Genomic DNA, 27,468 nt, shown 5'->3' with positions numbered 1-27,468 from the left:
CTATTTAACTTAATCTCTCAGAAGTGCCATCACTGATTAAGTTTATTGATGTGCTAGACATTTTTTATGAAAGTTTAAAAAAGTTGAAGACAAAAGAAAATGATGATCAATCAATGTAATAATTATAATGTACAGGTGATAATACCTAACTATATAAAATTATTCAGTATAATAAATAGTTAGAACATTAAATATTATATACATAATACTGATAAATAATTTATAAAATCATAATTCTAATTACAATTGTTTTATTAAAAATTAGTTACAATTTTTTTCATTCTCAGTTGAACTTAAAAATGCATGATGATAGGAAATTTTTTTTATTTAAATGTGTTTCAATTTCTAGGTAATGGGTAAATATTTTTGCTTTTTTCAAATTTTTTTGTGCTGAATTATGAATTTATCATTGTTTTTTCATACATATTTATGGTACAAATCAAGAAAAGTTTACGATGACAATGTTATGTTACTATGTTAGAAATTACCTTTAATTGGTATCTACGCTTTATCGCTGTTTTATGTAAGTACTTGCTTATCTATAAAATATTCAAAAAAGTTAATTTAGTGTTAATTTAAGTACACCTATACTACCTATAAAGTACTGATTAAGTTTGTTCTCGATGAGTAAATTTAAGAATGCTCGTCAGTAAATGCTTTTGTATTGCTTATATTATCTTAAAATCTGAATCTTAATGATAAAAAAAATAATCTCATCTTAAACATCCGCTTATTTATAACTATAAGTACTTGTTTAATTAAAATTAATCGTTTAAAAAAGTATATCATACTTTGATGGTTTTTAAATTATTTACCTAGGTACAATGCTGCGTTAAAGTTTTTTTTAAATACGTAATAAAAAAAAAAAAAACACTTGAGCTTAAATTAGTAAATAAACAAAATAATTTTATTAAGTACCTATAGACCTTTGTTTGAACAAATTATTATAACTCGTGATAACTTTTATCATTTTAATAGTAGATTGTTTTTGGACGCAGAAGAAAAATATATCAACGATCGTTAAATTATAACTATAAAATATTATAAAATTTACTTTTATGTAGGCTGTATAATATATTATACCTATTGTTTTTTATTATATGTAGAAGCGTATGGTGCATGGAAAACATTCAGTTGGGTAAGAAAATTGAAAAGTAGGTACTTACCTAGCCACTGCAGCAGTAATAAGCAGTTAATAAGTTAATATGATTTTTGAACTAAGTTTTCTTTTTTACGTCCAAATTAATCTTTCCGAGGTCATGGTCAGGCTTTTTTAGTTATTAAATTAAAAGAAAAATAAGATTTCATGTAAAGCGATATCATTCAACACGATTAGTTCAAGGTAGTTTGGTTGGATTTGCGTTTTATAGTTTTATACACTTGTTGTTAATAAACTCACACTTTTTTTATAGGTAAAAATCTTGCTAAAAAATTTTATTACTGGATTTCAGTCATACAAGAGCTAGTATCAATCATTTAATATTCAAAATATTCCAATTAATTAAAAAAATAAAAATAAATAGTGAATCCCAATGCTCATAAGTAGTTTTGCGTTGTGGCAGAGATTTATGATGAAATTCATGACTTAATTTTGTCTTATTTAAATGAAATAATAAATATATAATTTTATTTTAATAAATAAAAACTAAAAAGTATTACTTATGTGGCTATGTATTAATATTGTTATACAGTATTCTAAAACTTAACACTGTACATACTTTGTATTGAAGTTATTTCATTTTAAATAACATTGATTGAATATGCGAATTTATATTATTTTAATTTTATGATTTATAGAACTTGACGACCAGTCACCGTAATTGGTCATAATATGTAACAGGTTGTAAGTATCTACTTAATCTTAATAGAATATATAGTATTTATTTTATTAGACACTATGAGAAATTCAGGAGAAATGTAATAAGGTAAAGTATATAGATATACGCTGTACATCGTTTGTATATTATGTTTAAGTGTTAAGTTGAGCTTGAGGTATATTATTTAATATGAAAACAAATAGCTTTAAAGTAAAATTCTATCTAGATCTAAGATTTCTGACCATTTAATATTTATACTATGGAAAATTACTAATTAGACACAACATAATGTCAAGTTGTACAGAAAAAATATTAATTTGAATTTCCACACTGTCCCAAACTTCTCGGAGTTGCATTTATTATATGTCTTTAAGCGGTGTGTGACCTTTTCCCTTTGTAGTATTACAATTTACAATTGAAGTGAGATCCATTTAGATATATATTATGTATAGTGCGACCTGTAAAAGGCCATTTTCGCGATGAGAAGAATAAGTATGGAATAATATGAATATATCCGTGTAATATGTTCTACATAATGTCACAAGAACAATTTTAAAATTTTTAATAATTTATAAATAAAGAGATGCCTTATAGGTGTATCAGATTGTATTATTATTGCATTAACACATTACAGTCACGTTTTCAAAAACAAACGATCATACATGATACACGTAGACATGATATGAAACTGTTGAGATAATATTTATTTTGTTAAAGTATGCGTAAATCGGCTTTCACGTCATACCTTGCTATGTTGCTGTTGTACAAAAAAATCTCATTTATAATAGATAGCTACTATAGCTACCTATATAATATAGCCTATATGTAAGAAAAATTCAAAAATGTCGTCACACGAATATAATATAGGTACGTATAGTTACAATTTATGAAATATCTTTGAACGAAATTCTTTCTGCACAGAACGAAAATTCATTGGTAAATTCTATAATGCTTTATATTAATTTATGAACAAATAGTATTATGTTAAAATAACAATTATTATTTTGATTTGAAAAATGTATTGTTTAATTAAGAATGTCTATATGTAAAATCAACAAATACTATCGGTAGAAATGTAGAATTAATTATACATACAAACAGAAAGAAATACATTGAATTAATAGACAGTTTATTAAATTGAAGTATTAAACATCATATTATTGAATATAAATCCTATAATAAATATTAATATTTAATATTATTATGAATATTAATAATAAAAAAATGAGTTTGAGTATGATTTTAGCGTGCGATGTACAATAATTAATCGTGTTCGAGAATTGCATAGCTATAGTGACCTAGACGAAAATTATACAGACGAACGGAATCCAATCGTACGGTTCGATGCGTTTTTATGTATCTAGGTATTAAAGTAGATACGAAATATCAAATTGGAAATTTATGCTGAGAATGTACTATATTTTCAAATACAAACAATATTCGTAAGTCACATAAAATAGACCGTAACATAATATAATTGATATAATTATGTGTACATAATTATTATGTAACATAACATAATAACTATATAAACATTACGTTTATAGGTTCGCCGGTTCACGTTTAGTTTTGTTAGCTTTAAAATGATACTATATTCGTATATATACGTGTTTTAACCGTTTTAAAAATGTATAACATAATAAATTTGCTTCAAACTTACATAAATATTCATAATAATTTTGTTTATAATCGGGGAAAACAGACAAAAAAATTAAGAAAAAACGAAAATTTTTATGTTCAACCGTTTTTTAAATAAATTGATTTTTTATTTTATTATAATTTAAAAATCAATAACCACAGAAACTTAAAATTTTCATCAAGTGTTTAAACACATGGTATAATTTTCATAATTTCAGAGCTATTTATAGGGAATTGAAATGTTTGGGTTTTTTAGTTTTTTTTTTTTTATAAATATCGATAAACAATTTACGAATGAGTAAAAATTCTTAAAAATTTAAAACGAAATCCACTTAAAACTAATTTATGTATATTAAACTGTTTTGAATTTTTTTCGTACGCAAAGATATTTTTGATTTGTTTATGTGTTATCTTTTTATACTTTTTTTCCCAGTTTTTAATCGACGACGTCGCGGGAACTGTTTTTGCATTGCTTCCGCGGATATCTTATTATAATTAAATTAACCTATTTTAACTGTTTGGCGGTATTGTAAATGTTTTACTAGACTTTAGTTATAAATTGATGTATTATGGTATAAATGTGTATAATAATAATAAAATATTAATAATATAATAAACGTAAGATATTTGGAAAAATTACGTTAACGTATTGTAATACTAAAAGTAAAATAAATGATTTTAATAGCTATATCAAGAAAAATTTCATGAAGTATGCTTAATAATGTAGACTGATATTTTCATTGATATTTTAAATAGCAAGAATAAATACGTTTTATGCCAAGACAAAACTAGTTTTGTAATTTTGTTTAGCACATTTTGAGATTTTTTTTGTTTTTGAAAAATATTTCTTTTATTTTACACTCAGAGCTAGCGCTAAGAAAATTTTAGAACTGCCCAACATTTTAATATTTTTGTACATGCAGATTAACTAAATTTGCCGTTCGCTAAATTCGTTTAACAACCACTATTTACTATAAAATGACTACACATGTAAATTCTTTATTCAAAACTTTATTCATTACATTATTACAATTAATAATAATAACAAATTAAAACATTTTTTTTTTTTTTTAACAATATTTAAACATTGTGACAGTTATGTATTTAATATTTATCACAGATATCTTATACTATATAGAAATCAGCTGTGGTATTTATTACCCGTTATAAACTTTTAGTTTTTACCAAGTATGTAATTCATATACTATATTATACTATATTGTTCTGTGTTATTGGTAATTATGGTCGGAGTTTAAATATTGAATGATCACATTATTATCAGTACTGTATTGCTCGAATTGCTTCGTGTTATCATATAAATTATACAATCTTCTACATGTATATGATAATAAATGTTATGGAATGGATTCATGATTGATAACATTTGTGGTGATAAAACCAAACAAAAAATATTAAATAAAATACATATTATAATTAAATTAAACAATATTACATAATATGCCAATAATACAGAAAATTCACGATTTTTGGTAATGACCAAATTGGTTTTTAGAATTGCCCATTTTAATTTAGAACTACCCATATTGGTTAGAACTACCCATTAGCGCAAGCTCTGTTTACACTTATATAGATAATATTTTAATTATTTAATTATTTCATCATTATTTTCTCCATCAACGTTTTTATTTCATTTAATATACAACCAAAATTGTTGGATTTAAATTTATTTTAAATTTTTATCACATTATAGTTGTTGACCTCAGATGCTATTTAGTGAATTTTTCGCAAGTTTGCTTAGAAGCGCTGAGGATTGTCACTTATTAATTGTATGTATAATTAGATTACTGGACAAAATAATATGATCGATATTCGATATTTGGCGTTGTGAAGTTAACTAAATTGTAACTAAATCAAATACATTTATTAAAATAATACAAAAAAAAAAAAATAAATAAATATTGTTTTTTAGTTTAAAAATATATGTTTTGAGTGTTAAAGTATATATTTTGTGACTTTTTAGAGCTATAAATTCTCTATATTCGCTATTAATGTTGAAATTGGACGTAAATGTCTCGCAAGAAAATCGTCGAGGGGCGGACCGCTAGATTACGGTCATTGTCGGCGGACGGATGCGATTGGCCCCGACGCGCTACCCGGCGTTTCCACAACGTTTCCGTCGTCGACAATATAATCAGTCGCAACGTGTTCGCTGTAACGTTCGTTCGTCTGTATCGAGTGTGCGTTAGTGCTGGTTTAGACGACGGTGATATTATTATAGTTGTTTCCGTTACCAAAGCCATAGTTGACCTGTCATTAGTCGTTTCCTTTGTGGTTTTTTACGATTGTTTTTATCTTTATTTGTGAAAAATAAAAGAGTTTAATTTTGTAAAACGCATGGCGAATTTTCATCGTTTACTGCTGTCACATCGCCTCGTAATAGTCGCAGACTTCGTGAAGAAGATTGATGGTTAATCCAGCACAAACGTATATATAATATAAATTTTATACATTGACTTCGATACTACATTTCATTGACGAGGGTTCATAAAGTTGATTACAGATGTAAGCAATCTAATTTAAATAATATTAATTTATAATATATATATATTACAGTACTTGAATTGAAAAAAAAATTAGAAATAGGATGCAAAAGTGTAAAATATTTGAATATTTAAATGTCTTAATAATTAACATATAGTTAGAAGGAATATACGTAAAATATTTTTTTAATAGAAGGACTACATTCTTCCATGTCCCTCATAAATTCAAGCAAATATAAATATATATTTTTATAATATTTGTATTTATACAAAGGGTACAAATGGCTTTCCGTTTTTAGATTTTAAGCAATCTACTGTTTACGATATTATCATATTATATTTTTTGACATTTTATTATCTCCTGTAAGATATAATATGTTGTATTAAATGTTAAACAAAAATATATTTATACTAATTTTTCTGTTTTTTGAATAAAACGCTTTTCGAAAACTATGGTCTGAAGTCAGAATAAAATTTATTAGGTATTTTACTATTTATTTTATTTTATCGCAATATAATTGTTTTTATTAATTTTTCAAATGTATACCTATATTTATTGTTTCATAATCGGAAGTGGATTACTTTTAAGGTTTTGATGAGTGGTGTACTTATTTTGAATTGTGTTTTTTGCAGGGTATACCTTATAATTTTACTCTTTAATTAGGTATATATAAATTATTAAGTATAAACTCAACAGATGATTATTAATAAATAGTATTCATTATTCAATGTTTAAAAAAAAAGTATTCCACTTTTAAGTATGAAATTAAAAATATAGCTAGCTTTTATTAAATAAATTAAAAAAATTAAATATTACTATACTAAAATATAGTAAAAACGTATTTTCAATGGTATATGTATATATGTAGGTAATTGGTTTTACAATAATAGCCGAATACATATTTATACATTTAAATTTATAAAAAAAACTAATTATTGACATAAAACTTATGTAATTAATAACAATTGTTCATTTTAAATGTATAAATGTTATTAAACTAATTTTAATTTAGTTTTGAAAATTATATCTTTAATGAAACTTAACATTATTTAAAAAAAAATTGTTTGTATTTAATATTAATTATTACTATATAGTAGGTATTTAATATTTTAATATGGTCATTGATCAACTTCAAAATTAAAAATTAAATATTTTTTAATTCCTAGGTAATTTTAAAAATGTCTATTATGAATGATTAATCATTTTTAGATTTTTTTAGAAAAACTTATCTTACAATTAATTGTATATCTATATCACTATATATTGCATTTTCATGTACTGATGTAGGTACATATTATTTAGTATCTATTAATCATTGAAAATCGATTCGACGTTGTATTCTGTTTTATAATCATTAGATACTTAAAATTTTTATTGAACTTATTATAATATGGGATACAGTAACGTTAAACTAGTTATCCAAGTGGGAGGTCAATAGAACTTTGAAAAAGATAAATTATATAAATTGTATGTAATTGTGTTTAATTTGTATTTATTTAATAATATTTTGATATATTATTTAAATTATTTGAATCAACTTAATAATGTATGCAAGTTATAACTTTATACATATTAAAATATTTTTAATATTTAAATTATTATTAGTGCTCACTAGTTAATATTTAAAAATAATAACTTATCTTGAAATACGAGCCAAAATAATGTATAGGTATTGAACACACAAATATGCTATAATGATTAATTGTATATGTAAAGATTGCATCTGTGCAGTAACAGTAGTTTAACTAATAATATAAACTGTTCCTACAATTTTAAATGTTACCTATTACTTACTTATTAGTGATTATTATAATTATATTTGATAAATTATAAATTATTAGGATAAATAAAAGTTCATTATTTAAGTATAATTAGTAAATTTTATAAATGTTTTAATTTTTTTAAGAATTTATATAAAATTTATTGTTGTATAGAATTATAGAAAGTAATAATTTTTTTTTTTTTTGTTCTAGTTAAATTACCTATAGGTACTTCCTATTACAATAATTATGACGAATATTGGACGTATCCGGACTGTAGTATTAGGAAGTTCTCGCGTTGGGAAATCTGGTAAGATATTTGAATTTATATTCCTAAAATAATAAAATTAAAAGCCATTTAAGTATATAAAAGTTGATTTAAAGTGAAGTTATTATTGGTTTTAGTTATAGGAATATTATCTATTAGGACTACTAAAAATATTTAAATTCTTGTAACATGTATAATGTACATTACATTATGTTTTTTAAATTGTAAAATTCTTTATTCAATTATGACCTTATTAAATTATTAAAAATGTAAGATTTTGATGGATCTCCAAATAACTGTTTATTTAAAAAATTATTTTACCAAATAAGTATAAATTCTTACATAAAAAGTTAAATAAAATATAATTTCGTATTATCGTATATTATGTACAATATATAGTACTTAAGTAGTCGTATATTTATAAGAGTTATTACTTATCATATAATAGTCACGTAGGCAGTGAGTAGAAAAATAAGTGCAATAAAGTTAATCATTAATGCAACTGTGTACTATCTACAATTATTATTAAAATATCAAAGTGTGAAATGTATTTCATTATAACTAATAGTTACTGCATCACTTGAATAACGTGTTAGTGCGCAATATACATATAAACAATTACCTATAGGCTATAATATGTATATAGACAAAGTCTAGACGTTTGGTTATTATTCTTAGTATGCGCATATGTTTATACGTGATGGAACCTAATATGGAAACAATGACGATACGTAATATTTCAACATATTTTGTGCTAATAAAACGGTAATGTGCAACGGTAGTTTGTATATTTGGTAAGGAAACCGTAATAATGAAAATTGGAATTAGAAATTGTAATGACCTGAGTATTGCAGGTTATTAGTTATTAGTTATTACTATTATAAAAATATAAGGATTTTGATCTTCATCGGTAATAATATTGAGTCAATCGATTAATATATAATGAAAATTGAAAATGTGTGACTATGGACAATTTGTATATTAAAATATTGTGCGGTGTTTTATTCCCTTGTGTATGAGCACGTGTGTTAGCGATCAAATACGTCGTATTGCAGTGTAGACATATGAACAGTGAATACTGAATAATGTGAAATGCAATTATTCTATTTCTATCGTCATGTGCAGCACTTATAAGACAATATCGACGGTGCATTGTTTTAAAATTTACTTCATTTGGGCATCCCTTGTCAAACAAGGTGTATTGATAGGTACTATCTATATTTATGTCTATTTTCCCACAGAAAGTTACAACTTAATTATTATGAGATATCATGCATGGTATTCATGTGGCTATACTTTGCAGTATGTAATATTAAATTATTCTATTACGTTCTCAAAGTTTACATAATTTATTTAATTCATCACATTAGGTTTAAAATTTGATTGGTAAATGCTGTACAATAGATAATATATATTATCATAATATCTACTGTAAAATATATAATAATTACACAGGTAAAAATCTGGACTTCTAAATAGGTTAATATTATATAACATAATATAAACCATTGTTAAATATGTAGTAAGTAATGAGTGGTTTGTTTTAAAGTCTGCAGAGAGTGGTAAAATTGAACTATTAAGTTTAGGTTATACCTATATAACGTTAAAACAATTATATGAACGTCCAAATGTCTGACACATACTTGTGTATGTGATGCTGTGCCAATTTCATTTTTGACAACGGGCAGATTGCAAACCATAAAAAAAAGAGAGCGAGGTCAATGTTTTTACAACATGTAGTATTTTGAGATAGGTACAGTATATGCAAAAAAATATTGAAGATGACGATTTATAAAATGAATTTTAGTGTCTAAAATACGTAGTTTCATACGTTCCATAGGTTAACACTTAAATATAGTACTTAATATACTTACATTAAACTAAAAAATTTAAAAAAATTTAAATAAATTATTTTTGTGTTTAATTTAGTTCATTAAATTTATTTAAAAAAATTACTAATGATGATTATACGCATACAGTCTACAGACATACAGTTACTCAAGGATTTAGAGAGGAAAGTTGAATCGCGCACTTCAAGTACTATTGTAAAAGCATTCATGATTTAATATTCGATAATTTTATTCCTTACAATCAATTTAAAATATAAAATGTAATTACCTACTAAAAATAATTTAGTATTAGTGCAAGTATTTGTAATGTGTATAATATTCAGTATAGATACTATTGAGTGATGGCTATAGGAGAGCAATAGAAATTTCAGTTGTTCTTGAAAATTATTATAATATCTCGCTAGACATTTTAATTTACATATAAAATTAATGAACGTACTAAATACAACTGTATTTTTATACATATGGTTAACCTTTTGGTAACGTTATACGTAAATATAGGTTTATACAAATAAAACTTTAGTACATAGGTCATGGATGTATATTATATTATATAGTGTATAATAACCAGGATTTAGAATTTAATGCGTTTTAAAAGTACTAAGTAAAAATAAACTTACGTGCTTATAATAAAACAAATATGCACTTATTTTTTTTTTATTTACAATTTTCATAAATACAAATATTTGTATAATTTATAATTTGTACTAAATATTGATATAAAAATAAAAATACAATTTAAAATTTTATTTTTTTATCGCCAAATTTTTAAATTGTATTGTAAAAATATTATTAATCATCAAATATGCTCTAAAAATGGTAAAATTGAAAAATATGCTTTTAAAACTACAACATTTTTAAATGTACAAAAATATCCTACTGTAAACTTTTAGAATTTTTTCGTTGTGTTGTGAAATTAATTTTTAGCCTACTTAAGTATAAATCTAATAGCTTAAAAAAGAATACATAAATACAATAATTTCCGAGCTTTAATAATGACGTCTGTCAGTATAGACTATAGAGTACTGTATGCTTAGTCTGTGATCTTAACACTTAACACTTTAACAGTGTTATTATATAAACGGGGAAAATATAGAGACCGAAATACATGATCAAATTTTATTTTCGATTTGAAAATTTTTTGTGGAATTGTATTGTACAAAAAATACATTTAATAGGTAGTTAATGTTATTAATAAATAAAATAATATTATATCGCCGCTAACAATTATTATAATATAATAGTGTCATCGAAAACCCACGCGATATCATTCAAAACCTGCGATACGGGCAATTATTATGGTGTCTACAAAGTGCACGTGTCATATTTATATCGTACCTGTATATACAGGTAGATAAAAAAATATGAATGTATATATATATATTTATATATAAAATACACTGCCCCGACATAATATAATAGTGCAACGCACGATGAATGCGACGTCAATCAAATCGGCATCAGATGACCGGCGCGTGCGAACACAACTGCACGTAGTTATCATACACACACACACACACACACAGACAATAATAATACACACACACAGCATTATCATTACACACACACACAACGACACACACACACACACACACACACACACAGACATTACACATTGCATAATACACACACACACACACACACACACACACACACACACACACACACTACATGGGCACACACACACATTATTAGCACACACACACACACACAAACATGTTATTGACACAATACACACACACACACACACACACACACACACACACACACACACACACACACCCACACACACACACACACACACACACACACACACACACACACACACACACACACACACACACACACACACACACACACACTGTGCGTTATTAATACTTATTTAATAATCATAATCATTGTCTGACCACCTACATAATATAATAATAATATTGTTATTATTTATTATACACGTCAAATAGTTAGCTGACTGGCAGCAAACACATGCCGTGCGAGCCCGGCACACGTTGTTTCAAACCGTCGGACACTTCCAGAGATCTATCTACTCGGAGTTATCTCGTTCTGCAGTTGCAGTCGTCCGCCGTACCCGTCGAGCCTTGTTTTCCAATTCGATCGCGATTTTATTGTCTCGTCGTCGAGAGGTAAAAAGAATGGTTTTTCCACGGGCTCATAATACGTGTTTGTGTACCACGGGAAACGTGTATAGGTATACATGTATTGTTAGATTAGGAGGTAGGTTAGGTGACCCGTCGAGGCTCTCGAAAATATATGGGTCAAATCATTATGCGACGTGCTTATATACCTATAATTACGAGGCGCCTGCTACAGAACACCGCCGCGGAGCTGGTCGCCGTCGTGCCGCAGAGTTCCGCGATACCGCGCGTTAGATAACCTAATAATTACCGCGTTGATAGGAGGCTGTGAGAACCCGCCTCACTTCACCCGTCGCGTCATCGATACCTTACAATATAATATATACATGATGTATATCGATATATGTATATAATAAACGTGCAGTGTATTATATAGTGCCAGCTGCAGAGTAAATTGCTAATTCTGACATTGGCAGTGTGACGGCGACGTGGACGTCGAGACGTCCGTCACGCTGTTTGTAAAATTAGTTTTGCACGGAGGAAGGAAAACGTAGAAACAGAATCGTATTATTATGTTTATAAACCGGCATTGCGTGAACATTTTCCACGTTTGAAAGCATCGCGCGATTACTACCATCATCCGGGTTCGCTGGTAAAACTCTTTTTTTTTTTTCTATATTGACACGTTATCAGCATTGTTGTTATTAAAAATAACAACAGTCAACAATTATGCGTACATATACATTTGTGCGTTTCATTAACTAGGTATTTACCTATTTTTTTTCTAAACAGCTGACAAACATGTTTTAAGTATATATATAGTATATATATGGGTTAGAAACGAATCTTTTCTACGAAGAAGGAAAGTCTTATAAAGTTATCGTTTTTATTTTTCAATTTTCATCAGTGATGTAATAAATAAACGCGAGTGTTCGACACACCACGTTTTTCCTCAATTATTGCGTAGCATTACATATAATACATAAATATATGCTTTTTTATAGTATACTACACAGTGATATTATAGAATTGAATAATAAAATGTTTTTACATTTTGATAATTTAGTATACAATGCTATTAGTACCTATATATCTTCGTGCATGTTCGGAATAATTTATTATAAAATCTTATTATATTATTTATGCATGTATATGTAATACTATTACATTACTCTTTGTACATATATAGGTAGGTACTATTCGATTACTGTGTCATTCAAACTACAGGCGTGTGTGACCCAAACCGATTGTATTTTGATATATAAATATGTGTGTGAATGTGACGCCCATGCGTGAAACCGTGAAAGGAAATACGAATCTGTATGTAGGTACAGTTCTATGACAATATCGCGGTCAGAATAATTTTCCCATCAGCGTTTTAACGAAGATAATATGTTCACAGATTAATTCGATAGTTGGATATTTAAAATAAATTAATTTTATGTTCTTTATTAGTTTCAGAGCTACCTATTCATTTTTTTTTAAATTTATTGGTTTAATTTTTATTATTGAAAATAATAATATATTCTTATACATCCCCAAAAAGAAGTTAATGTTAAATATAAAAAAAAATTATTCTAATGATTCATTTAAAAATTACCTTTTATCTAGTTTTTTTTAAAAATGAATAATTGATACTATTTATCTGCTATACCAATACAATCATATAGTAAATTAAAATATGTATGTGATGGTATGTGAAGTAAAAATAATTAAATAATGCATTTTTAAGACTATTATTATTATTATTATTAAATTGTGCCGGGAGTCATGTACTTAGTAGGTGAATTTCGACATGTTATAATTATGACCCTATTAAAATTATTTACTGGTTGAATAATTACGATGATTTTAGTGTTTCATATTGATGTATTATAATATTTAAGAATATATAATTATTTATCTCGTAGGTATGCATTCATCTTTATGTCACAAGTTATAAGTGTGATACCTATTTAATTTTTATAGCGCATGAAGTAACAACGCTCTTTTAAAGGTGAACTAATTGTCGTTCAGAATATATGTATATATTGTGGTGATGGTATGAAATATAGATATTTTTGTATTTAAAAATTATGTGTTTCGTCCACACCATTTGGCACATAAGCTCGTAATACATGTATAAATATACACGGTTCCCGGCGTACACACTCGTGGGGTAAAGTAAACAATGTATAATACATCTTTTGCGTAGGAATAACACTCATTACATTGCAAACCAAAAAAAGGATGTTGACATTTTATCTCGTTACGGGTGCACGAACTTACCTATGCGCGTGGGCAGTTGTAATAGTATCTTGCACACTGATTTTTTTCGTTTTTATGGTGTTTGGCGTTTGAATTGATTACACAATATATATATATATATATATATATACATATATGTATGTATATAATATGCATAGCAAAAGTTATAAGTATATTATAGGTACTCAAATGTATTATGATAATATTACGATGAAATGTGAGTAAACGGTAAACGTTATTTCATGTTCATACGCGATTTGTGAAAATTTGATTGCCACATACACGCATCGGGTTGGGGAGGGAGGTTAGCCAGACCAGAAAGGGATAGTCCCCCATCTTTCAGAAAAATCTCTTATTTTATATGGCTCCGAATCGTTAAAATCATATCTCTACGTGTAGTCGCCACCTGTTAAGCGCGTATCTCGAATGTATCGTGAGTGTCATTATTAATTGTTCTGAACGACCGTAAAAAACTTAGATAGGATGTAGAGTTTTTATGATATTATACCATTTATACCTGTACATAATAAGAGTATACGGTTACTACTATATATATATATTATACCATATTGTGTGTGTGCACAAATTTAAAATGTGCGAAATGATGCGTCGCACGCTCGCGACCGGCTTCCGGCGGCAGTGCGGTATCAAATGGATAATGTAAAGAATATGAAAGAGAAGCGGCCGCCACGGAGTGGGAGACCGGCGGTAGCTGCGGCTTCACGGTTATTGCCTACAGGGCCTAAACGTCACCCGGAGCGATTAGGTTAGGTTAGATTTGCATACGGCACAAATAAAAATAATAATCTGGTCTTTAGTCGCGCCGTGCCGCGTACAACGATAAATGATCATAATAATAATAATAATCGATTGTTGCAAAACCAAATGCACTCGAGTGCGAGAGAAGATGATAATCGCCCGAGAGTTCTTTTTTATACATCTCTTCGGCGGTAGATAAAAATCGACCGATTTCCTATTTCGTACGTCCTCGGGGCGCCTAGTCGGTCAGTCCCGTTTTTCGCTGCTGACAAACCAAGCTAAGACCGGTTTGCAGATATTTTTTTTTATCCCCTTCGTGCGTACAAATGTACAATAACATAAGCATTATGATAATACGAGTATGTATAACGCGCGAATTTCTCACGCAAAACTTGACCGTATGTATTTTGTCGTAATTATTATATGAATAATTACGATTAAAAGCACCAAAATCACTGAAAGCATAAATCACTTAATTAATATATTTTTATGCGAACGAGTATTTTTTATAAATTTATTTTAGAATTTTCTTTCCGGTTGAGTCGACTAAGATTATTATTATTATTATTATTATTATCGATATAATATGATCGTTGGTGGCGATATGTTACGGGAGATATATTAATATATAAAGTTAACATTTTTTTTATCGAAACGAATATTTTTTAAGCTTCCGCTTGTAATATCATTTTTTGCAGTTTTAACTAACCTATATTTCTTTATAGCCACGGAGCCGATTTAAAATTATTCATACCTATTATATAGGTATGCGTAATAGTGTTTATGTAGTATTTTTAAAATTTACTAATCTCTATAAGCGATAGATTTAGTTAAACGATTGCTGTCCGTAGATATAAAATTTTTATCAATTTGTTTACATTATCTTTTTAACATTATTATGATCTTCTTATTCATTTTACTAAACTATTAAAATAATTCGTTAGAAATTAATATAACTTAAAATGTAGGTTAATATTTTATAATAACATCTTTGAGTACATCGGAATGCCGTGAAACATAATATGCTAATTTCGTGGAATATAATGGCACAAAATTGAAATAATAAAAATCTTATTATTGTGTATAATATATTATGCATGTTTAATCTATTAGTTCAACATATTATGGCATTTATAAAATTAAACAACAATAATATATTTGATAAATGTAATCTTCATATTTTAGAATTTAAATTACCTATAAAATTAAATATATTTATTTCAGTGCCCTACTCTCCATTTTCAAAACTTAATCTTTTGAAAAGCTCAAAGTTTGTAATTCATAGTTTTCATAATAATTATAACGTAATAAACTAAACAATTTATTTGAAAAAATTAATATAATACTTAAAATAAATGATCGGAAATAACTGATATCATGTATTAAAATGTATAATATATTTAATTATTTAGATGCATATATATTTCATATAATCATTATTTCTTATTTCCGGTACCTGCATGATACTTTTACTTTATAGAATTAATGAATTATGATAATGATGACACACATACATTAGTCATTGATGAATAATAATTATTTACATTTTTCTGGAATTTATATACGAGTACATATGATATTAACATTATACCCCCGTGCGAGTGACATATTACAGAAAAATAAATTGTTACATTATTAATTATAAAAAGTACAAATGTATTGCTTGGATAATAATAATAATAATTATAATAATGTTAGTAGTTAAAGTTATATTCTAATAAGATTTAAATTATAACTAGATACTTGTATTTATAAATTATAATATATATATATATATACATTTCGAGCGTTAGGATTTTTAAATCATTGTAGAGATTTTTTTTTTGTTGATAAATCACGAAGTATAGAGACAATTTACCGAGAGTGATTGAAAGTTCAAACTTTGGATTTAAAAATTCCAAAAATGCTCTTACAAATTTAAAATAAAAACTTATTCTGGTTCAAAAGTATATGAAAAGTACATATATGTTATAAAATAAGCATCGCGTAGTCAGTTTTTGAAAACAATGCAAGGTGCATCAAAATTCTAACCTCAATCATTATAAAATTGATCCGCATTGGTATATATTTGTATATTATGTATAAATTTAATAGTATTGAAATTTTACAAATATGTACATTGCATATATAGATTATGATGATTTTAAGATTTAAAAGATATACTATTTAGAATAATTATTTGGGGTGTTTATTAATTACTTTTTATATTATTCTACTTATTATTCTAACTGAAATAATTAAAATTTATTTTAATTAATAGCTTTTATTCTTTCTTTTGAAAACATAATTAAAACTAAAGTTCGATCCGTCTTTAGATTTGTTACATATGTTTTCTTTAGTGTTAGAACCCAACATTATAATACAATGCTTCTACCTACTACTATATAGTATTTTGTGTTTATTCTGTTTGTAATCAATGGTATTGCGAATGCTGCATTGAGGCCATGTTGAAAGTTGATGTGTACTTTAATAGAATTGAAATGATTTTACTTTCAAGAAATCAGTTTCTACTAACATTATATTCTCTATAAGTAACTTTAAATATCATTATGTAATGAACTAAAAATGTCAAATTTAACTTGGAATATATCGGTTTTAATTAATTTGACGATATTATTTCTTTGAAGTCAATTACTTAGTTTATATAGCTAGATGTTATATTCATGTTATCAATTATAAAGATCAAAAACCGACATCATGTATTATAATATAATACTAATATTTCACACATCATACATGTATGTTATATAACGAATCTTTGATGGTCTATATTTATATCACATATTAATAAACAGTTACCTGAACAAGGACCATATAATTAATTCTTAGAGTTATATAATTGATAATAATATGTTGTCATTTATAAATGTTCAAAATGCTTCTTTATATTATAGTGCTTTTAAACAGATCATAAATAATGTTTAAATGAAAGATTATAATTAAAATTATTTTGAAATTCAAAAGGGAAACTGCTCTTGAATCTTGATTATATTATAGTATGACATTTGTTCAAAATGGTTTCGCCTCGTGGTATAATATATACAACTAAACGTATTTCTTGTAACTTTATTATTTTAAAATATCCTTGAATCGCTGGTAGACTAGATAATGCCAACAAAATACACTCATTGTACTTACACTTAATAACTTCCTGTTAGACTTTTGCTTTTGCATCTAATTTTAATATTGCTCTCTTTATAATTATTTATATTAATCTATTATTCTCTATATTTTTTGACATTGTTAATAAATATTTTTTTAATGATTTATCATATGATCAGATCATTAGACTTAATCTATATATAAAATTAATTTTGTGTTCTGTTTACCTTCGTATATATTCATATGAAATGTATATATAAATTGCAGGCTTTAAATTGTTAAATAAATTCATACCTACCTAGTCACAATGATTGATTATTATATTAACATTTTAATATTTTAACTATATATAACTTTGATGTGGTAAAAATCAATTAGTTATTCGATTTTCATTTGATTACAACCTTAAACTGAACGTTTTTATTTTTATTTTTATTTTAAATACAAAACTATTGACATTTTTTACTATAAAAACGTTAGCATTAAATTTTGATATTAACTTGTCTAAACGTGCCTTAACTTAAGTTAAAATAATAACAGTAAATAGTTGTCGAAAATAAATTTAATAATTTGAATATTATTAATTATTTTAATTTAAATTAGAAAATATTTAAATACATAAAAATATTACATTATATAATAATTTATAGCTGATATAAAATAAATGATATACATACTAGAATTTTAAAAAGTTATTACTATTTTCTCAATTTCAAAGATATAATTTTATAAGCTATAAATTTAATTCTTAGTGTTATCTATTTTTTGTTTATATATTTGGTGATATAAAGCATAATACAAAATGTCTTTATATATAGGCTTAAAAACTAACGAATAACCATTTAATGTTCAAAATTTTTCCCCTCATTTGTATAATATTTAGAAAATTGCTTTTTAAATATGTAATTCATGTCATAGATTAGGAAGCTTTAAATTATTATACATAATAAACTAGGTAAAACATCAAATAATGAATATTCTGTTCAGTTTATTTGTAAAAATCAGCTAATTTTTTCCATATGAGCATACAAAATTTTTGCTCATACACGAGAAAGTATTTTTTGATAGCCTGTTTTTAATATTGCTCTATTAATACCTAACGGATAAGTTGACGAGAATATGTCCGAATCGAAAGTGCTGTTTGAGGATGACAAAGGATATACCTGATTAGCCATCATGTTTCTTTTTTTACATAACAATTATTAATTTTAATTTTAATTCATATACAATATACATTATACGTGATACATAAGCTCATAAATTATAAACGATTAAAGGTTTGTTCGTTATCATAAACTATAAAAAAATTGGTAACTAAGTAGTAAGTTGTAAGTATATCTATGCATATAACATATTATCATGTTTGTTATGTGGGTAATTATATTATATATTGTTATGAATTATGAATAATTATTAGTTAATACATGTTCAGAAATCTTACAGGTGTTAGATTTTAAACAGCTAAATTAATATGTTTAATCAAAAATTATCCTAAAACAGTTTAAACAGAAACCTATTTAATTTTTATTGGTTGATTTTAATTCTATTAAAATATTGCTTTTCTATAAAATTATAACATAGGTATATAATATAGATACACACAAGTTAAGATATCAGATAAGTACTCGGACGTTTTCAGTTTAAAAACATTGAACTTTGGGATATAAAAAGACCAATTTTCGAAATTACTCGCTTTGATATGGAATGATTATGAGGATTTATATTTTAAATGTGATGTTAAATTAAATATGTCAACGTGGTGGTTAAATATTGGGAATAAGCCATGATTGCCGTTAACTCATATTTCATCAGCATTTATCAATGGTTGTTATCGGTAAAAGGGACGACAGTACCCATTGTTTTTCTTAATAATTTTAGAAAACCTATACCGAGAAAAAAAAAAGATAATTTCTTCAATCAAATAATATATTCCTCGTTAGAATTTAAAATTTGATAAAACAACTGAAGAGTAGGGAGTTGTAAGTGAAAAACTGCTATTGAGCAAAATCCCTTTATTATTGTGTCTATAGAACAGTGAACACGATCTGAAACGTAAACAATAAATATTTTACTATCTTTTAATAAAACAATGGGGATACTGCGAAATTTTAAAGGACGAGGAGTAAACAATCATGCAACCGTAGAATAGACTAAGTACAAAATATAAAATGAGAAAAAAATGATTCATTGTGTTACTTAAAAAAAAAAAAATATGTATACAAATTATGTTAACCTGACCTCTTGCATTTATAGACATGTATGTACATACAACTATTCATTATTGTTTCCGCTATTATAAATATAACATTTACATACTATTTATTCATGAAAATTAGATCTAAATCGAAATGTTTGTTGTACAGCAAACCATATAGCCCATAATTATTTTTATATATATAATAATAATAATTCTAATATATTGTATAATACTATAAAAGTATAATGTATAAGTATTTTTCATTTTTTTTTTTAAAGTCTTTATTGTTTATATCAGAAGTGTTTTGTTTCTTAATTTTATTCAGAAAACTGTTCAGCATATAAAACTATCAACTATTTAGAAATTCTATCACGTATTCATCACTAATGTTATTTTTCTTTAACATAGATAGGTATTTGATATTTTGCTGCTGGAGATGAAATTACTCTTCATAAGACACCTTTACTTCACAGTAAATACCAAAGTAAAAAAAATATAATAGCCTTTCTAAATTCTCATTGCAAAAATTATTGCAAATCAATTTTTTAGTATCTACTTATATTACATTTTATCAACTTCATGAAAGTTTAAATAAGTATTTATCAATAGGTGTTCAATTAATTTTAATATGAAAACGAATTATTTTAAATACACAGAACAATATTAATATGTTTGTGATATCATATACTTAGAAATTATCAATAAGTAATTATTATTTTTTTCTAGGTATTTAAAATTTGTATTATATTATTATTTATACTTGCCAATTAAGTACATATTGCAGTTTGGTAGATTTTAATCAAACAATACATGTATAACATTGCAAATTTGATAGAAAAGTAGTAATTCATATATATTTTTTTTAAATATTTATCGTTTAATATTACATGCGTCATACTTATTTTGTCAAATTTTTAATAATGTACATTAATAACATAACAATTTAATTAAGTTATTCTTATTTAATGCTAACATCTAATTATAGTTAGGCGTGTTTTAAATTCTTATAAGCATTATAGCTAATGTTTAAACGTTAGTTTTATTTTAATACAGTTGTATAATGTATGATATTTTTATTTAGTTACTTATACGTTTATTATCTATTTGTATATCTTAAAACAGAATTTATGATGTTGTGAATACTATTTTAACGTGTAAGAGTAAATCGAAAGGTATAATTTTAAAAAACACTGTAAAAAAAATAACGTATAATATAAAATTCTATAATCTTATTATAGAATAAGCTCTTACATAGAACAAGTTCAATATAAGGATTAAATAAACCTTACATAATCCGTCAAACCAAATAGTTTTATAGTTGATGGATCACTTTGTAAACTATACTATCATTAGTATTTAGTAATAATATATGTATTGTTTATGGAATTTATGATTTTGCATGGTTCATAAAAGTTATAGGTATAGATTAAAATCACTGATCAGTATTTTTTTTTTTCATGAATAAAATGACGCTCTAGAGTTTTGACTCTTGACATAAATTATCATCGAAGTAAATTTTCATATCTCTATAATCAACCTACCTATTTATAATCAATCTTAAAACTACATTAAAAAAAAAAATAAAGAAACCTTATCTTCGACATCTGGACATTTACAGTTTATATTGTATACAATATTTATACTTATGCGTACATCACATAAATCCGTAGAAATATACATTTAATTTTGTACTTATCTAATGATTTTTCATCTATACATAATACGTGTCTGTATGGTCCTTACTATTCTAAGAGATTTCAAAACAACATACGCATCATTATGTACAATAAGAATAAAAAAGAAAATTATTTTACTTTTACCATTATATTATCTATAACTAATATTCGATTATCCGTCAAATGCATTTCTGATAAATAACTATTATGGCCTGACAGTAAAGAAATAATAATAATAATATAATATTATGTAGAAAGTGATATCTTATTTTCTTCGAGTATTTGCTGTTGTACTCTTTTTCCCGACCCAGACCTTTCAGATCCTTGACCCGTTTTTTTTCTCAGCCAACTATAAATATGTGGGTGATATTGTATTGAAGGGAGACTAGGAAATATATTTCTATAATACACACACACACACACACACACACACACACACACACACACACACACATATATATATATATATTTATGTAGCCTCCCTCGGGCGTAAGGTAATATTCGATGTAATAATAAAGGATGACCGAGTTTATGAAAACTTGAAAATTACCAAATTCTAGGATACATAATATAATATAGTACAAGGTCAGTATCTAAAATGACCTGGTTTTTGTTTAACGTAAGACTTAATGCTAAGCATTTAGTAGGTATTACCACTACCACAAATAATTAAGCTATAATTATAAATTCATATGACTGCAGGTCGCCAGCTTTTTATAGTATTTAACCAACATTTTGTTTTTTTTTTTTTGTTTAACGTTTTAAAACTATTTTAATTGTTTTTTTACTATCTTATGTTACTTTACAACAATATAAGTGTTTATACCTATCATAGCTCTTACAGTTACTCAAATTTTGCACCACACTAATACAATTAAAATAATAAATTCTTCATGGTTGGTTTATGACGTGTATAATGTGTGTATATTAAATTACAATTTATTAAAATAAAAATTACGTTTTTACATAATTTTTAATATTGTCATCAAATTTCTGAAATGCATAATAAGTTTAATGTTTTTTTTTATACTTTACTCGTATTCTCAATCATATAAATATGCATTACTCAAGTCATTAATAATTACAATTGGCCAAGATTTCTCACTGTTATTTAATACTCTATTTATTACTTGTATTTATCGCAACTTATGAATATTAAGTAAAGAAATATTAGATTAAATTAAAAAATGTTTTTATTTGTTACTAAACAATAAAAAAATTGTATTTAATACAGTGAAATAAATTAATAGGTAGTACACACAAAACATAAAAAAGTTATCAATCAAAAATAGCTGTTACTATTATTTTATTACTTTAATTCAATATTTATATTCACGTTTTAAATATTCTATTTATGGAAACTTGTTTAGATTTTTAAATTTTTTTCTGTTACAAATAAATGGTTGACGATTTTAATTGATAAATACATCTTTACAGTTCATTTTTATTTTTAAAGCATATGTATCGTTGTCTGTTGAGTATAAGTTTAAAAACCAGAATTTAACACATTATATACCCAATAATTTTATTCATTAATCAAATTTTCGTTTACGTCGATCAAACCATTTTAGAGTTTAAAAAAATTACATGCAATTTTTATTACATATTATTATTTTTTTTTTAGCAGTGATATTTATTTAAACCTACGTACACAATTAGTATGTTTGATACAAAATATTACACGATAAAAGTAACTCATGAGTGTGCATTATTGTTGACATGTTATAACATATGTCGTTACTTACACAAGAGTAGTATTATAAATGTGGTCTTGTGATATTTAATGTTGTAAGACGTTTAACATGAAATGAAGTTGAATTTATGAAATAAAATAATCGTTTATACGTACAAGTAACATATACTTATATTTTTAATTAATGTATTAAAAATAGAAAAAAAAAATTAGAGAGATTCTCAACTGGTTTTATTTTTGTCGTTTATATTTGAACAAAAAATAACAAATTTCTAAAATGATTTAATAGTTAATACAATAATACCTAGTACCTACCAAGTAACAACTTCTATAATTTGTAATAAATAATAAATAGTTAAGTTATATACTTTGCGTAAATAATTAATATAATTTTAAAATAAGAACTACCTATAGAGTGTTTCCTTGAAATATCAAAAGGTGATTTATTTGTACAAATATTTGAGATCGCCCACTTTTAATAATTTTAGTATGAAAAAATCATTTTCAACTATTATAATTATAAATATAATATATACCTATTGATTATCGAATGATTTACTTGTTTTTAATAATCCTCAGTGTATTATAACAATATAATATCTACTTGTACATAATATTATATATATTATATATTATATAAGTGAAGTTTCGGATTTTGCTTTAATTAATAAAATGAAGCTTGTAATGAAAACTACTTGTTAATTTGAAACAAATATTTTGTTTCACCAATTTTGGTATTTATTTCTGTGTATATAATCTAATATAGTAAGTAATAAGTTAAACTTTTAGCGTAGCATTTCTTTCAAATTTGTTATGTGTTTAGCAATTTATTTATACAATAATTTATATTTCAAATGATTAACGCATAGTGCATTATCATGGGGGATAGGTAGTAGCATAATAATGATGTACAATGATAATTTGTTTAATGGAAAAAAATTTTTTTTTCTTTTTTCTTACAATATTTAATTGTACGCAGTACAAAATTATCGAAACACGAAAACTGATTGGATTACACAGACCACAAGTATTGAATGAAAATTTCGACTCATATTAATATTACATCGTCGTCGTAGTCGTCGTATATTTATTATTTACATATTATACGCTAAACATTAATAGGTAATCATTTTATTGGATGGTTGTTTTAATTATATAGAAGGTTGTGGTGAGTGATGCATACCGGCAAACCACAAGCCTATAGTGTTTAGATCCCGCCGCAGACATGTCAACGTAACGTATTATATGTATATTGTATACAATATAATATATCTGTATAGATGTCGAATTTTTTTTTGTCACGTTAATGCATTATTATTGTATCATTGCACACATGCGTGTGTTATTTATTATTTGTATACAATTTAGTTTTTTTCGTTCGATATGCACCCGTTGGCAGTTATAAACTTATAACGCGTGGTAAATGTTCCTCCGTGTTAATTTACGTTGTTCAGATAGCTTGAAAACATACAATAAAGGCGATATGATAGTTTTTGACGGTCGTCCGGCGCTTAAAATTACTCATTAGTCCATATAATATCCGTCACTTTTGCGGAACTGAAACTGACAGAATCCTTTACGTACTTTTTCCTCTATATCCCGGCAATAACGAGTGTATATTTCGTCGTGGTTGTAACTAATAATTATTAAAATTTCATTTCGACTTATGTGTTTTTAAGAAAAAATTGCCATCCATTTTATTTATTATATTATATTATATTATATAGATAATAGTATTAATATTAATTGCTTCGTACATTAATTTAATTTAAATCAATTCATTATAATTTATATTAAAAAATATAATATTAAGTTGTATAACGTACCGTTATTAAATAATTTGAAACCATAAATGAAAATTATAGCTTGCTGTGTTTTAATATATATTTAACGCATTTAACGTATTTAATATTTATGCTTATTAATGGACACACAGTAGTTGGTCATAGAGTGAAATAAACTACTCAGTTGTAACTAAATACATCATTGGAAGTGTATAAACATATAAATAAGGAAATGAGTACAAATAATAATTATTCAAAAAAATAATGACAGTGAAACATCACGTCATTATACTCATAAATTATAATTGTTCAAAAATTAAATCATAATTTTCTCAATTATTATAGGTATTTACTGTAGATATTTATTATTATAGTTAATAGATATTATGTATATGTTATACCAATTACTTGCATAACAATTTATTATTATTGCTAATAAGAAATAATATTTGTTTTAATACAATTTAAATATATTTTTATTATTTAATATATATTTTTATATATTTATATATATTAATTAATTTTTTTTTTATTTTATTACAGCTGTCACTGTTCGATACTTGACAAAGAGATATATCGGAGAATACAGTTCAAACACAGGTAAGAGCTATTTACGTTTATAATAATAAATAATGATATGTTATTACTTATTAGCAAGAAAAGCATTGTTCATGAAATTGGAATAATAACCTATGATTATAATACAAAACTGACCATTGGGTATGCTTTTAATATAGAGCAGTGGTGACATTTTTTTAGAACGATATTGCATATAAATATATGTATATATATTGTATATTATATTTATTGTAATATTGTTCGTAACTTCAGGTAAATAATATTAAATTTTTGATATTCTCATTGTAGTTTCTGATTATTTGGTTTGATTAGGTAATATTATAATTAAGTAGTCTACTTCAATACATTTTAAAATAATTATTGATATATTAGATAATAAGTGACGGAAAAATCATTATATTCGACGTCACTGTAGATTTTATGATCATTAGACGAAAATGTATTTGATTAAAAAAATATTTATATCATTGTAAGGTTCTTTTTAGTTTTTACAACTAGATTTATAAATATGCGTTAACGAGTAATTTACCTTTTACCTTACGTCCACGCATTTCTTTAAAAATAAAAATAAAAACTTATGTGTAGTGACTGTAGTACTTATTTTTAACCCTCGGTGTATATTTTTATTCAAAATCGAATGGGTTTAAACCTAAAATAATTATTTTTGGTGCCAACGCACATACTAATTATTTGGGTTTGTATAGTTTTATCTTCGAGTTTTATAGTTACATTCGTACGCACACGAAACAACTAGAGTTAATGTATAACTGGTCTGCAGTGGGATTATCGTACACAATAGTTATAGGCATATAGGGTCGTAAAAAGTCGGCGTTGTAAAATCGCTTAAATCTTCACACTCCTGATTATGTGCACCTACGCATAATCTTCTGCAGCAATACACCGGGCTCATAGATATTCAAATATATTATTATTATGTTTATGACACCTCTGGATCTCGATATTTCTTTTTAATAATTACAAAATTACCCTATATACTCATTCTACCGAACACCCTGGGGATAAATTATTACTATGATTATTATGCATACGGAGCGTTTCAAACGTCTACTTCGATATCACTTTTCAAAACAATGAGCGGTCATGCGTACACGTATACCGTACTGTTGTATATACATAATATATTATATATTATATGTATTGTAAATATATACATATAGCCTATAGGATTTCTCGGTGCAAGCAAAGCCAGCGGCTATCACGCCCGCGTGCTCGCGATTCCTCATAACATTTTATAATATACTAATATACATTATACTTATATACATATCATATATATATAAGTACATCGTACATGGCGTACACTTCATACAAATATTGTTCACAGCACAATAATATTACATTTTTGAATGGGTGGCCACGCAAACTCATATTTTAATATATATATATAAACTAATAAACTATAGGTATGGTTCATTATTGTGATCGAGATTGATTTTTTTTCTTTTTCTGTTCGACTTGTAGCGCGTCAAACTTTTTTTTTCA

At 25.5% G+C, this 27,468-nt stretch overlaps 1 protein-coding gene across 1 annotated transcript in view; it reads left to right on the top strand.

The window, feature by feature from the left end:
• Nucleotides 1-5,626: 5,626 nt before the first annotated feature.
• The window catches only part of LOC112602743 (ras-related and estrogen-regulated growth inhibitor-like), a 73,284-nt gene continuing 51,442 nt past the window's right edge, over nucleotides 5,627-27,468 (top strand). Inside the window, exons 1-3 of the mRNA XM_025350985.1 lie at nucleotides 5,627-5,978; nucleotides 7,931-8,027; nucleotides 25,930-25,986. Coding sequence (XP_025206770.1) covers nucleotides 7,967-8,027; nucleotides 25,930-25,986 — 118 coding nt within the window. The 5' untranslated portion in view covers nucleotides 5,627-5,978; nucleotides 7,931-7,966. The remainder of the gene's footprint in view (nucleotides 5,979-7,930; nucleotides 8,028-25,929; nucleotides 25,987-27,468) is intronic.

This window comes from Melanaphis sacchari, unplaced genomic scaffold, assembly GCF_002803265.2.
Source record: "Melanaphis sacchari strain LSU unplaced genomic scaffold, SCAv2.0 Contig8_pilon_pilon, whole genome shotgun sequence".
In the NCBI taxonomy this organism is placed as follows: Eukaryota; Metazoa; Arthropoda; class Insecta; order Hemiptera; family Aphididae; genus Melanaphis; species Melanaphis sacchari.
Note: the sequence above shows the minus strand (reverse complement) of the source record. Positions and strands in the feature narration are given on the sequence as shown.